The 14,953-nt window shown below is 38.9% G+C and overlaps 1 protein-coding gene across 1 annotated transcript in view; it reads right to left on the bottom strand.

Annotated features, from left to right (window-relative positions):
• The window catches only part of LOC106961777 (cytohesin-3-like), a 42,099-nt gene extending 36,062 nt beyond the window's left edge, over nt 1-6,037 (bottom strand). Inside the window, exon 1 of the mRNA XM_015055786.1 lies at nt 5,611-6,037. Coding sequence (XP_014911272.1) covers nt 5,611-5,629 — 19 coding nt within the window. The 5' untranslated portion in view covers nt 5,630-6,037. The remainder of the gene's footprint in view (nt 1-5,610) is intronic.
• Between the last annotated feature and the right edge of the window lie 8,916 nt (nt 6,038-14,953).

The following is a 14,953-nucleotide window of genomic DNA, read 5'->3' as shown; positions in this document are numbered from 1 at the left end:
GCCTGACGTCCTCCCACGTACTCGCCCCGTAGCCACAACAAGCTCCACACCCTAATTACACCAACTTTTCCCTCTTAGCAACTAATCTCCCCCAGAACTGCAGCGCTAGCTGTGACCGCCAAGAAGTGACACGCACGCCGTCTGACTCTCCAAAGCTGCTTTATCTCGGGTTTCAAGCCTGCCAGCGCGAATGTGATCAGAAATTTTTGGGGGGAAATAATCGCGCACAATTAGATGGTCATTAAGTCCAAGTGGGGGTGGGAGGGTGATTGTTGAAAAATCTGAGGAGAGAGGAGATTTTTGTTTTAGGTTTTGGTGATGCAGTTTCATGGGGAAATCATTCGTTATGCATTTGTGACTCTTCACCATTAAAGCTCCTGGTGATAAAGCAGACCTGCTGCAGCCTGATATGATTTGTTATTTCAGCAAATCTCAATATGTGGCTATGAAGGCAGGAGAACAGACGGAAAGGTTTCCCACGATCAGAGAACGACAAGGACAAACATTTCTGCAAGTGTCCTTCTACAGGGAACTCTGCAAAAGAAACGAGAAAAAACCCAACTAAGTCTTATATTATTTTAGTCTAGTTTCTAGTGCAAATATCATATAATACTTAAAATAAGACAAAACTAACTTACAAGTAACTTTTCATGAAAGGTATTAGTTCCACTGGTAGATTATTTCACTTATAACAAGATATTTTACATGTTATAAGGCAGATAATAAATGATGTGCCAGTAGAACTAATACTTTACTTTTTGTTACTTATGAGTTAGTTTTGTCTTATTTAAAGTAAAGATGCATCAAGCCAATATTTTTATCTGTATTGGTCTAATATTGAAAAAAAAAGCCAAGACTGAGTATCGGAGACAATGTACCAGATCTATTCAATCTAAATCTATGCTTTGTGCTCTGATAGATTTTGTGCTTTATTTACTTTAAATCATATTTTGAATTCCTAATTGTACTTTCTGAACAATTTGAAAGAAATTTGAAGGAAGAACAATTTTTTATACATTTGCCCAAAGCAGTCAACCTATTGTTTTGTCAATTTCTTTATTATTTATTTTACATTGGCTGTTCTACTCCTAATTGCACTGACTGAATAATTGAAAGTTGTTTTTACATGTGCAGAGTTATCAGATAAATCAATACATTTATATCCATGTTTAAAAAAATTAGAAATGTTTTAAGTTAATTCAGCTGTTTTTCTGTATCTAATCGGACGATACCTCAGATATCTGCATTGGAAGTGGAAAAAAGTGGATTGGTGCGACTCTAGAAACTGGACTAAAAAGTAGGTAGTGAGATTTCACATTTTTGCAGTGAAGCCGTTGACAGTAGAGCTGTGGAAGAGAATACATCCACATACTGAGCGACTGAAGCTCAGCGCTGACGGCTGTGGAGCAGAGAAACTTCAGGAGGGCCAGCTGTGACAAACCTTGGCCTCCATCCAGACATTCACTGCTCTGCTTCCCACACCCGTTTGGCTTTTGTGTTTTTTCCCCTTCTCACTTCTCCATCCAACTATAAAATGTTGCTAAAATTAGACTCATGAGTTATATATATATATATAAAAAAAACTATTCAAGTCTGTTGATGATTTCCTCCGTGCTGAGGCCAGGCCCCGTCTGCTCTGCAGCACACAAACAACAGAGACGTGCCAACTCTGAATAGTGAGCACAACGCAGCTGCGTATCATAGACTTAGTTTACAACACGAGTGTCCAAACTTTATGACTGCAGACATCTGTGATAAACTATCTTTCAGTAGCCAGTTTCTAAAAATCAGCACACCCCCGCCTCATTGATTCACATGTTTTCTTGACTTTTCAGTTTGAAGAGCAGCTAACGAAAACAAGCCTCCGTGTCACAAAATATACATTTCCCATGGAGACAACATTAAAATGTTGGGTACAATCTATAATGTGAAATGTGAAGTGATTGTGATTTTGCAAAGACAATTAGTGAAACATGGGCATGCTTCCTGATGAAGTATCTAAAGCACTGCATGCAGCCTTTTTGCCCCAGGTGCCAAAATGATCCTGTTTACTTAAAGTGCTCACAGGTCACATAAATTCATTTTCTTTCAATTAAAACAATATTATTGCAATTATTTTTTCATTTTCCCCGAACAAATATAAACATTTTTATACGTTTGAGAACATTTTTTTGATTCTATTTTTTCCAAGACACTCATGCTTTATTTAGTTTAAGTACTGCAGCCAAGTCTGGTCGTAAGCCACTGGGTATGTTTGACCCTGTCTACCTCTTACAAAAAACAAAAAAAAAGAAGAAAAACAAATAGTTTCAAAACCAGCATTTCTCATTTTTAAAATCATTTGATTAGTTCGGCTCCTTTTGGAAAAAGCCATTCAGCTGTGAAAATTGTCCATTTCCACTCACTGCTTGTGTTCGTTTTGTTTTTCACCAGCGAATCTGCAGGATTCACAAGCAATAGCAACACACTAAAAAAACACTAAATCCTACCAAGTCATGTTGGTCTAGGTTTCTGGTTCAAATTTCCTAGTACACTTGAAATAAAACAAAATGAAACCAGCTTTTCAACAAGATACGAGTTTGTTTTAAACAAATAATTTATTAATCTTGATGAGAAAGTACTACTTCCATGACAGATTATTTCACTGATAACATGAGAAAATGTCTTGCTATAAGTGAAATAATCTGCCAATGGAACTTGTACTTTTTCATCAAGATTAATGAGTTATTTACTTAAAACAAGACCTTATATCTTGCTGAAAAGCTACTTGTAAGTTAGTCTTGTCTTATTTCGAGTGATCTAAGATATTTGCATTAGAAACTAAACCAAAATGACTTGGTCAGACTTTATGTTTTTGCAGTGCAAGTTCACCTCAGACCTACGAAGCTCCAGAAAAATGGCCGTTTTCGCCTGTGGTCTGATGCTCATCTTCATCCAGTGAAATGTTTGTGAGCCTGATCTTAACCTAATCCCATTTTATGAACCTCATAGGGCTGTAAACTGGAAGCAGACACATCACAGACCTGCTTATTAAACTCAGGGTGTTTGGCAGTGCCAGATATAGCAGCGCCAAGTGCCTAACCTGTGTATCAAAGCGTGCTTGTGAACGATGTTAAGTGAGGTGTGACAGTGTGACAGTGTGTGTGTGTAGACACTACAGAACTCACAGTTAGCTGTGTTAATGATTGCCTCTACATGGACAGCATGCCTCTGTTCTCTCTCACTTCCTGTCACATGACCCAGATCGATAAGAACAAACTTTATGCTCATTTGATTTCGACTGCTTATCACCCAAACTCACTGAGATGTCACTCTTGATGCAACTCTTGCTTCATTGGATTGTGAATATTATAACCAAAAAAACAGAGATGTGTTGCTTGAATCAGATGAATTTCCATCATGCAGGTGAGCTCATAGGAAGGTGGCGTGAGCGTCCCTCCTGACTCTGCTGGTCTCTCAGTTTAACTGTCGCATTGTTATCAGACTACAGCCGTTTGTTTACACCACGCTTCCTTCGCGGCCTTCAGCCCCACAAGGCGGTTCGGATTATCAGCCCAGAAACATGCTGCATGTGTCAGAGAGCGCTTCACAGCGATGGAACGATAACTGGCGCTGAGCGGCAGTCTGCATCACACCGTATGTCAAAGTCACGATCGGTGATGCTCAGAGTCGGGTTTGAATCTTTGAACTTTAACGAGTTTAAAGATTTTACTCAAATATGCACTGATCCGATTTTCAAGTACCGATTTTTGTAAAGCCCAAAATATGACCAGATGATACGGCAGAAAAACATGTCATGACACAGGTGTTTCATATCAGTCAATGTCGATAATTATGAATCAGTCTTTTGGTTTTAGATATCTGAAATACTGCCAAACTGGTGGTGTGATATTTCCTCTTTCATCTACAGTTTCAGCTCCACACTGCTTTTTATTTTTAAACACTAATGAGGCACAGTGGTGAAACCTAAAAATGCAAATTACTCAATAGGTTGTTGCTAGACAACCAAACAGTGAGTGAGTTAGTTGATGCCATTCAGCTAGCTTAGCTCGCTGTGAGAGGTTCAGCAGCTAAAGCCTTACCTCTGCCTACATCCCCCAGAATGCAGTGCAGTTCTGGACCGGAGCCCAGTTAAATTATTGAACATTCTATCAGATGTATTATTTATTGATATTGATCACATGTCTATTGTGTTACTGATATATTGTTATTGAATTATTGTTCAAGCCAAATTTCCAATAGGGAGTCTAGTTAATTCAGCTGTATCTTTAATAAGTATAAGTAACAACACAAAATGCATCAGTTATTACATGAATTTAAATTGATTTGTCTCAATAAAATAACAGTAACCTAAAACGATTTCTCAAAAATAGCCAGTATGGATTCAGCACAATAAAATACAATTTTGAGCATATCTCCATTACTGTATTGACACACAAAGGTTTTCTTCTTTAATTTGTCAGAATAAAAATACCCACATACTCCAGCATACAGAGCATATTGCATTAGCTGCGCGGACTCCACACACACTTTCCGAACAGTTGAAATTTCAAAGTCGAGCGTACCAAATGCTCGACTTTGGTACGAGGAATTTGTCACAATTTTTCTTGTGACAAATTTCTGCATTCCCACAATTCCATAGTGCGTCATCTGAGCTATCTCTTCCCATGTATTTTTTGTTCTCTGAATGTCCTTATATTTCCTCATTGACGTATCGTACAAGTTTCTACGCTCTCAAATGTCTCCCATCAGACACTCTTTACAATCTGACTCCATTTCATCTACATAGCAGTTTTTACTCAGATGTTCAAACCTCCAAGTTAGTCATTTGAAAATCAATCAAAAACCTTTCAAAATTAGAATTCTAAGTAAGGAAGTTGGACATCTATTAGCAATCCCGACCTCCAATATGGCCGTTTACATGTAAAACTTTCACATAGAAAGCTGCAGCAAAAATCTGTTTATTTGCATCTTTTAAAATTTGTATTGCATTAAATCCTTTACAAAAAATAAATAGTAAATCACTTAAGAAGTAATTCAAGTACCACAAGTGGTTTTGGTGACACAGCATGATGCTTCCAAAAATCACCATGGGGATGGTGTGTTGAGGATGGTAGTTTTTACTGTGTACTAGTGTCTGTGACCAACTACTACTACTACTACTGCCAAGCATTTCTACACTGACATTTGTGATTGCATCACGACAAAATGTGAAAAAGTTGACGGAGGTTGTACTTGTACATGACACTAGCTATTGCAGGGCTGCCAATCATTCAGTTTATCATCCCCACCAGTTTGCAGGCTTCAAATGGCGCCAGATGATAGTGAGCATGAGCGACACATCAAAGTCCAGCTGTAAGACGTCAGACTGATGGAAAGGGAACAAACACGGATTTTCACCCCCCACTTCTCTTCATTACTTTGACGTTTCTAAAACAGCAGCAGTGATAATGGGCTTTAATGAAGCTGTTTTGCCCTCTAAGTGGGATTACACGACAATTCATTCCGTTTTTTCAGTGTACAACCTAAAAAAGCACCTGATATGTGCCCTGACTGACTCACACATCCATTCATCATCCATCCCATGGAAACCAGTGAGACCAGGCTTACCATGATTGTCTTCATCCATTTCGATTGGAGGAGCGACTTTGCAGTCCAGCTGAATGTGTGAAACCTTGCGTGAAATGTATCACACTGGGTTTTTTTGGTTGTTTTTTTTTTATTTTTTTTTTTTTTTTTTTTTTCTCCCCCTCCGTTTTCAGTAGAATTTCACCGGGACATAAAAGCCAGAACCGGTGCTGTGTTCACAGACAGACGGCAGAAGCGGACCGACGCGCGGCTGCTGTCAGCGACGAAGCGAGGACGCGAATGAACGCGAGCGGAATCCAAACTCTGCGCGTGGAGAGAAGGCGAATCCTCTCGCGCGGAAGGTGATGTTTTGGGCATGAGATCTGAGGCGGCTGCTCCTCGGTCCCTCTGCTCCATCCTCTATCTGCTCCGCCTGTATTCACGGCCACACACACATTGCAATTAGGGCGGCGTCACTAAGCTCCGCCCACCGCCATTAACAACCTCATACTCATACGCTTGTGTGCGCGCGCACACATGCGCTCTTCTACGTGGGTTTTGATTTCCTGTCTGGATTTTTATAGTCGTTTAAATTATTTTTTTTTTCTACAACTGGACTGTGACACCACTATTTGAAGCACAATACTTTTTTTTCATTGTTTTTTTTTTATTTCACATGCTACGTATTTCTATGACGTACTATTCGGTATGTTAATTTAAGATATCTAAAATATAAAATAATATATCCAATATATATATATCATCTAAGTAAAATATACTTTAATTGATTTGTACAATATATTAAAGGGAATTTCAAATAACTATACCAGAAGGGTTTTAAAGGTCATTCATTATTTTTGATAAACAAATCTGTTGTTTTGAGAAAAAACACTGAGATGGGGAAAAAAAAACAAAAAACAAAGGCTCATTTGGTCTAAATCATAAAATCCAGATAAAGTGGGCAGAGATATCTGGAGAGGAAACCGGAGAATTCAATGGTTGCTTCATGAAACACTTGAAGTCTAGTTTTAAGTAGAGGTGGGTGACATTGAGGTGAAGATGATGAGGGTAGTGGAGGAGTTGTTTTTGTTTTTACTAGTGACCATGATGATGAGTGTTTACCAAAAACAATGAAAGAAAGACAGGAAAAAAAATGACCCACCAGAGGCTTTACTGTAACTCTACTGCTGGTATTATTCTCTCACTCTTTGTGTTTATAGACAACATGACAATATAAAACATCAGTCAGTAGTTGAGTAATAATTTCATCTTTCAGAAGTTAATCCATGTCTTCCACATTACACTTAGTTGTCTTGTATTGCTTCATTTCAGGTCTTCAAATAACAATTTTTTTAGTAATCGATGAATCGATTATTCTGATAGTTAATAGATTAATTGGATGAAAAAAATGGGACATTCTACAGATTTTTTATTTATCCTCTCAAAACTTTTTATATAACAATACAAATACATTAAAATATACAAATAATCAAATATTTTTATTCCTTTTTAAATGAGAAAATAAACATTTTATTCCTTTAGCAAATTTGAACTGAATGAAGCTAACCCTATCACTTGAGGAGTTTTGACAAAGATTTTTAATTTTTTTTTTTTTTTATCTTAAATGCAAACTGTATTTAAGACAAAACTGTTTTTGGAAAGTTTTGTCTTATTGCTCTGAAAATGTTGTTTTTTTCAGCAAATGGTGTTTTTATGTATCTGTATACTCCACCTAATGATTAATTGATTACTAAATTAGTTGACGATTATTTCAATAATCAGTTAAACATGATGAATCCGACTAATCGTTTCAGCTCTACTTAAGTTACTGTTTTTTTAGGGATATTTGTTATATATTTTTAAATACACATTTCCATTAATTACTTGAAAGACGTTCCTTAGGACAAAGGTCCTGATCCTGTTACTTTCGGCGCTCCGTCCAGATTCACTTCCTGGGTTTTGGTGATGCAGGTATTACAGCATCTTTTGAGGTCAGTCCTGGCAAGGAAATTCCACTTCCTGCCCTTTCCCTCCCTGTATGAGCTCACTCACTGAGGATTTTCCAGCAGAGATTCCAGCTACGCCGGCCAGCTGTCATATTAGAGGAGAGGAACACGAAGGTTTGGGCTGGGCTCAGCTCAACATACGGTCCCCAGCTCAGGAAGGGAGTTGTGCCGGGGACACATTGTGCAGCACTCCAGGGGCACAATGGACGAAAGTTACAGGACAGGAAGTGATGAAATGGGCCTGTTTTCCTCCGCCCTCTCAGTACGAAGATGTTTAACTAAACAAAAGCTCCTCGGCAACCTTCTAAAACTTTTGTCAATAGTAATGGTTATTTTTACCTTCGTTTTACACGTTTAGCTTCTGTTTTGCATAGGGAAGAAAAATAAACTTAGAAGGTGCCACATGTAGTAGCCAAATATATTTCGACACCTTCCAAAAATAACAGTCTTGGTCATTTTTTTTTTGCCGAAAGTGATTTTGGCAAAACATAAAAATAAAAAAATTGACTATAGAGGAATTGCTAAGAGTGCCAATAAGTTTGGCACAAATGATATATAAAAAAATATAACTTACTAAGAAATGTAAATCCATATTTATTTGCAATGTGAGATGATGCTATGGAATACGTTTTTACATGATGGAAGCAGAAGAAGCTGTTGTCTTGATAGTTTGTGTGACTTCAGACAAAAGATGAAGTTTCTGAGGTGATAATCACAACTGTTATCCACTAAACTGAGCCAAGGTTCCACTTTGGTGTCACTTTGGTCAGGATGAGACTCTACAGCTGAAAACTATTAAATAACATTAAAGCTGCAGTTTGTAACTTTTATTTATTTTTTTATCTGCTTTTTACATACTTGTTAAAACAGTGACCATGTCGTGGCTGTATAATATGAAACAGATAATCTGTGAAAAAACAGAGCGCGCACACGGGCATGATTGACGGCACTAAGACCTTCCCCTGGCTCTGATTGGTTGTTTCCAGTTAGCACTGGAAGAAGGCAGCTGAGCTGGATTGTTTCACAGATTATCTGTCTTATGCTGTGATGACATAGCGACAGCTTCAACACATACATAAAAAATATTTTAATAAATGTTACTGCAGCTTTAAGGTTTGAAAGGTCTAATGAGAGCATGCAGGTGAATGGATCCTCTGGGATCCGAGGGGGAAGAGGAGAGCTGAGTGTTATTGTTTGAAGAATGGAATGATGGATGATGATGAAATATGTTGCGGATAGATTCTCACCGTTCTGAAGGTCCAGGAGGATTTGAACAAATCCTCAGAGTCTGGAAGTGGCAACTGGAGGTTAACGATGACTCGGTATAGCCGTCTCTTAGTGTTGGGGGGGAAAAAAAGAATAAAACACTCTGAACATCCCACCAGCAGATTTAGGCTGAAAGTAATCTTTCCAAAATGATTCTCCTGATCGTGTTATTGTAATATCAGTGTCTTGGAGCGGCTCCGTCAGCCCCGGCTTGAATCTGATAGCAAATCCATGACGGAAATGAAAGATTAGGGTGATGGCAAGAAGGCCTTCCGTCCTCACAGGCTCAGAGCTCATCACCAAAGTTAAACCCTCAAAGTACCAGTGGAGACATACAGAGAGTCGGTCAGTTATGAGACTCTACAGCTGCTATAAGACTCTTGACTGCTATAAGGGAAATAAAGATTTTTACCGTTGATTACTGAGAAAAGCATCAATAGCTCAATAAAAAAAAAATTATAAAACATGCCATTTTTAATAAAATGTAAATAAAAACATGCATTTTACAATCCTTTCATGTTGCTTGTTTCCTATTAGAAACAAACTTAAGAAGTCACGCAGAGATCCAGAGCTCTGGAACTGCTGAGACTATTTGTTGTGGACTTCTGGCTGAAATAAAGCCACTGTTAGCGATCCATCCATGATGATGCAATGTGGATACTTTCCTTTAGCAGGGATAAAAGCCTGCTCATGAATGGCCCAGTCAAAGTCCAGGCCTAAATCCAGGTGAGAATGTGAATGAAGTTAACATAGTTAAAAATGCCCCCGTGTGCCTGGAAAACACATAACACTTTAATAAACTTTACCTAATCTTCCAACTTCCTCTAGTCATCTCAAAAATTCTCTTAGAATCAGATTAAATATTCATTTGTTTTCCTTTGAAGCATAAAATAAATGTAATGTTCCTTTCCTCACAGAAGCTGCAGGCATAAACAAACACTGCCTCCACAGAATCGCAACATGTTCTGGTGAATTCCCCCCTCCCCCGCACTGGCCCCCAGGGGCCCACTTTCAGGCAGAACCCACGGCTCACTCTGAGTGAATCCTGAAAGAGAAACAGAGGGAAGACAACAATCTCATCCTCGTTATCATCGCCCTCAACTGCTGTTTTTAGCTGCATCTCGGCAGAAAGGTAGGGTTTGTGGCTGAACAGTTTGGGAATCATCATGTGTTAACTATGTAAGTGGAGGCGTATTCCCAGCTCTCAGCTGACTGGAACAGAAGTGGTGGATTCCAGAGAAAAGAAAAGGAAAAAAACAACACCCTTTAGTTTTGGACTCAAATAAAAAGTTGTAAGTGCCCATCTCAAGTCAAGTCAAGTCAAAGTTTATTTCTGCAGCACGTTTACAACAACCTGAACTGACCCAAGTGCTTCATAATAATCACACCATCACAGGTGGATAAAAGGTTAAACAGAAAATAAAGTTAAGCTTGGCAAAAAGTAATAAGACAATAATAAAATTGGCAGAAAATACCAAACACTAATATGAATAAAAAACAAAGGGATACTTCATTTAAGCAACAATCCCCCTTCCTACCCCCCACCAAAAATCACTCAGAACAGTGCTAATATTGACAGTTTTTTTTCCTCAATTCAAACATCATTTCAAGAATTTGTGTCAATTTGAGACTGAATTTTTACAAGAGTCGGCCTTCCCACAAATAACCTTTGACCCGCTCTTATGAGATGAGCTTTAGGGGGGAGAAACCCGATTTTCATGGAGACGCTCCAGGTTTAGCTGGAAGCGGGATGTTTTCCAGCATGTCTCTGCAGCAGAGCAGGACATGTCTTCTGCTTTCTGTCTCATCAGGTCTGTTTCCAGTCATACAAACTGCTGCGACCTTCTTGTTCCACTCAGCACAGAGACAAGCCTATGTTGGCTGCAGTCATGCTCTGTCATTATGTAAGCTAGCGGTCTGCTTTGTGACCCATGCGGTTATAATGAGGCTGAGAAATACATTTCCACACAGTCAGAAGCTTTTATACAGCTTCAGATCGCACTGGGGATTTATAAAAATGTTACTGTTTCATATTTATGCCACCTGTTTTAATATCTTTGACAGTGATTTTACGTAATGGAACAAAACAACACAGAATGGAGCGTCCAAAGTGTAGCCTGAGAATTTCACTATTAGGATTAGGCACAAAGTAGTTTTTTTTTTTTTTGTTTTGTTTTCAATGGCCGTGTTTACTGTTCATTTTAATTTTATAGCAAAATAGATCTGTAAACATCCAGCAAGACTAGAGCACATTTATTTTATTGAACTTAATAGAATAGTTTATGTTGCCAGGAACAGACTAAAAGATTTTCTAGACCATATCAACTGGGGAAAATACTCAAGAAGTTAGGAAACTGTCTACCTTTTATTAAGACAATAAAACAGTTGCCACTTTGTCTGAACATAACTGGATCTGCACTATTCTACTGGAGGTCTGGCTGTAAGTTTATGATTTTGTCTCTGTCTGTCATTTTGGCAGTTGCTGAAATGTGGAATGCAAATAAACTTGACTGACTGACTGACTGACTGACTGACTGACTGACTGACTGACTGAGGGGGTCAAAGAAAATCCTGTCACTTTCTGTTTTCACTTGTCAATTTTGAAACTACTACCAATGACATATTCAGTGGAAACTTTTCCTCCACAGTCTCTTTAAAATACTTCTGTTCTTTCTGAATCTCCACCTTCAAGAAGTCATCACAGCATCGCTCCTCTGTTAACCCTTCTACAATGTTTTTTACCAACATTGCTCTGGGAAGGAGCTAAATATTGTGTTAGAGTAGCTCATTAGATTCCAGTGTAATACGTGGATGCTTTAATGTCACAAAAAATGTTTAAAAAGCTGTATGAAATCTGTATCTCTATGACATAAAGTAACAATTTTGGAAGTTTAAGTTCAAGTGAGACTGAAGTATTCTGGACCAGCCAGTGACATGACATCACAGCAGGTTTCTACATCAGTCACATCTGGACTGTAGATGGTTATTTGTGTGTGAAGATGACAAGCATCTGAAAGACCACACACATACGCACACGCACGCACACACCCACACATACACACACACACACACACACACACACACACACACACACACACACGCACGCACGCACACACACACACACATACACGCACACACACACACACACCAAGCCGTTTGCTTGGCTATCTTTGTGGGGACTTTTCATTGACTTCCATTCATTTCTACAGCCTAAACCTTTCCCTAATCCTAACCCTAACCCTCTCCATTACATACCTAACCCTAATCCTAACCAAATCTCAATTCACACCTTAGTCTAACCCCTGACCCAAAAACAGCGTTCCCTCCTGTGGGGACCACAAGGGACAGTTGGTCCCCATAACGTAGTATGTGTCAGGAAAATGGTCCCCGCAAGGTTTTACAAACAAACGCATGGGGCAATGTGACACACTTCCTGCCTCACTGTGCTCCAGGGAGGGAAGCAGGCAGCACTGGTAAGGAGAGAATGGAAGAAAAAAAAGAGAAAAGAATGCACACATGCAGAGAAAGGAAGCTACATTTTTGACCCGGGAACTGCATCAACGTTTGACTCGCTCAATCTGATTCCATCCCACTGTGACAATAACTCATCAGAGGAGATTGCGGTGTGAATAGATGGGTGTGCGGTGCAGGAGTCGCAGCCTGGAAGTCTCCTTTGATCTACTGACTGAAGCCCTTCAGTCAGTAGGGCTGCCCATCAGGTGGCAGAGCACACAGAGGCAGAGCGGCTTCAGCAGAGCAGCAGCAGCAGCAACGACCCATCTGCTGCCACCGGCTAATAAACAAACTGCTGCACAGAAAGCGAACCTGAACTAAATTCTGCTGTCACAATGAGATGTTTGAGTAAGCGTACAGGAAGCAAATGGAGGCACTTCAACACTTTCAGAGACTGTGAGGGAGTTCAATTCAACACTAAGCTGCTTTCAAGGAATTCAGTTATTCACAGATAAATATGAGGCTAAGAGTTGTGACAAGGTTTGACGGAATATTAGGTAGAGGGACAATGGAGGAGCACATTTCCACCAAAAGAACTCAGAAATATTTAGATTAGTCTCAGAAATTGCCCAGAAACAAACGTGGAAACTTCTGAGTATGTAAAGTTGAACATTTTCCACTTTTGAAAAACTTTTCCCTAGAAAATTTCTGAGGTTAATCTCAAAATTTCTGGAATTCTGGAACCCTTCTAGCAAATTTTTGACTTTCAAAGCTCAGAAATGTACGGAACAGGGCCACTAACAAAAAAAAAAAGTCTGACTTTAGTCTCAGAATTCTGAGACAAAAGGCTGACTTGTCTTTTTTTCAGTGGCCCTAATCGTCTTCTGTAGAAATATCCTTATTTTTGTTCTAGAATTTTTTTTAGATCAATCTTGAAATTTCTGAGTTTCTTGGTGGAAATGTACTACTATTGTTTTCTGTCTACGCCGTCGTAAATATGGCACACGTATCTACAGAGCAGATTTTGAGAAAAGTGTCTTTTGTGAGCCATTTACATCCATTGTGCATGTTTCCATTCACCTGACTTATCCGTGTCGGAAGCTTCTGCATCATTTAAAGCTGTGACACCTCAAGTTAGAGCAGCTGAAACCAGATCCTGTTTTTAAATATCTTTTCCAGACCGTAAGCCTGCACTGATAGACAGAGAACAGCAACACAAAGGTCCACTGCAGCCATCTGCTGCCATCATGAGCTCATTTAGCTGTTAATCCATTAAAAATGTTGACTTTCTCCCCAAATGATGGGATTGCAGCTCTGCACCACCTTCCCTGTTGTGTTACCATTACAAAGCACATTCAGGCACTTTACTGATGATTGCCTGCAGCCTGTCAGTCTGACTCTTGTGCAAATGGGAGCGCCGTGGCGAGGGTCATTAAACCCCAGTGCTTATTATGGAACTAATGATCGAATGTAATGAGCCACCAAGAAGCCTCTGTGAGCTGCTGTTTGAAGGAAGATGAGGATGGACTGCGAGTGACAGCAGAGACACCAAACCCTCACTAAATAAATTACCTGCAGCAGCAACAGGTTAAGATGATCTTTACATGACATATGCATCTTGTTTAAATCAGTCTGTGGAAGGCCGGGTTTGTAGAGTGGAAACACAAACTTAATGTATTTATTAGATCTGTCCCTGAACTAGTTTTGCTTGGCAGACAGTGATCAATGGTTCCACAAAGAGACAAGGATATCGATGCAAAAAATAGTCTCCAATGATTTTAAACTTATGACCAACAGCAATGGTGACTTTTGCAAAAATCTTGAGAAGAAAAGGAAAATACCTTAAAAAAAAAACAAAAAAACGCTGAAATCAATATAATTTTTTAAATGGGCAGAATTATGTTTTCCAGTCACATAATGTCATTTTATAGCACATTAAAGTAGCTATGTTAACTTCATTTATCATAAAAATGCAGTTTCTTTTTTTCTTTTTTCTTTTTTTTAATCAAATATGACTTAAAAAAAATTTGATTTTGCAAAATAACGCCTTGAAATTGGGCCTCTGTCTCTTTAAGAAACTCCTGCGCTTTCTGAAACTCCGCCTACAGGAAGTCACAACAACATGGCTCCTCTATTAACCCTATAACAATGTTTTTACCGACGTTGCAATGAGAAATAGCTTATAGAATGAGCTCAGCAGATGTGCAGTCCTACCAGGTGTTTGCTAATTACTGCTGGCTAGTCTGAAGGAGCTGAGTGGGGGAGTGATAGGGGGTGGGCTGCTCTGGAGGCGGAAGCTCGGAGACGCTTCAAAGAGCGACTCTAAGGCATTGCTAGATCCTCCAAGGAGGCTTGCACATGGTTGCCATGGGAGATTAAAGGATTTCTCACACTTATTTGATTTTATAGAAAAAAATTAAAAAAGCAAAAAGAACAATGTTAACTCTGTATCATTCTCCTATGATTTACACTATTTTGTGTTGGTCTATTTTATAAATCCCAATAAAATAAACTTTGTGGATGTAACGTAAAAAAAAAGAAAGAAAAAAGGGGGAAAAATCCTAACAGAGATGAAAATATTAGATTTTTTTAATTTAACATCTGAACCATTTTTTTATACCACGCCATTTGGATGCAGCCCGTGTTCATATTCTAGTGTT

This window comes from Poecilia latipinna, unplaced genomic scaffold, assembly GCF_001443285.1.
Source record: "Poecilia latipinna isolate Pla-1442-1.1 unplaced genomic scaffold, P_latipinna-1.0 Scaffold58, whole genome shotgun sequence".
NCBI lineage: Eukaryota > Metazoa > Chordata > Actinopteri > Cyprinodontiformes > Poeciliidae > Poecilia > Poecilia latipinna.
Note: the sequence above shows the minus strand (reverse complement) of the source record. Positions and strands in the feature narration are given on the sequence as shown.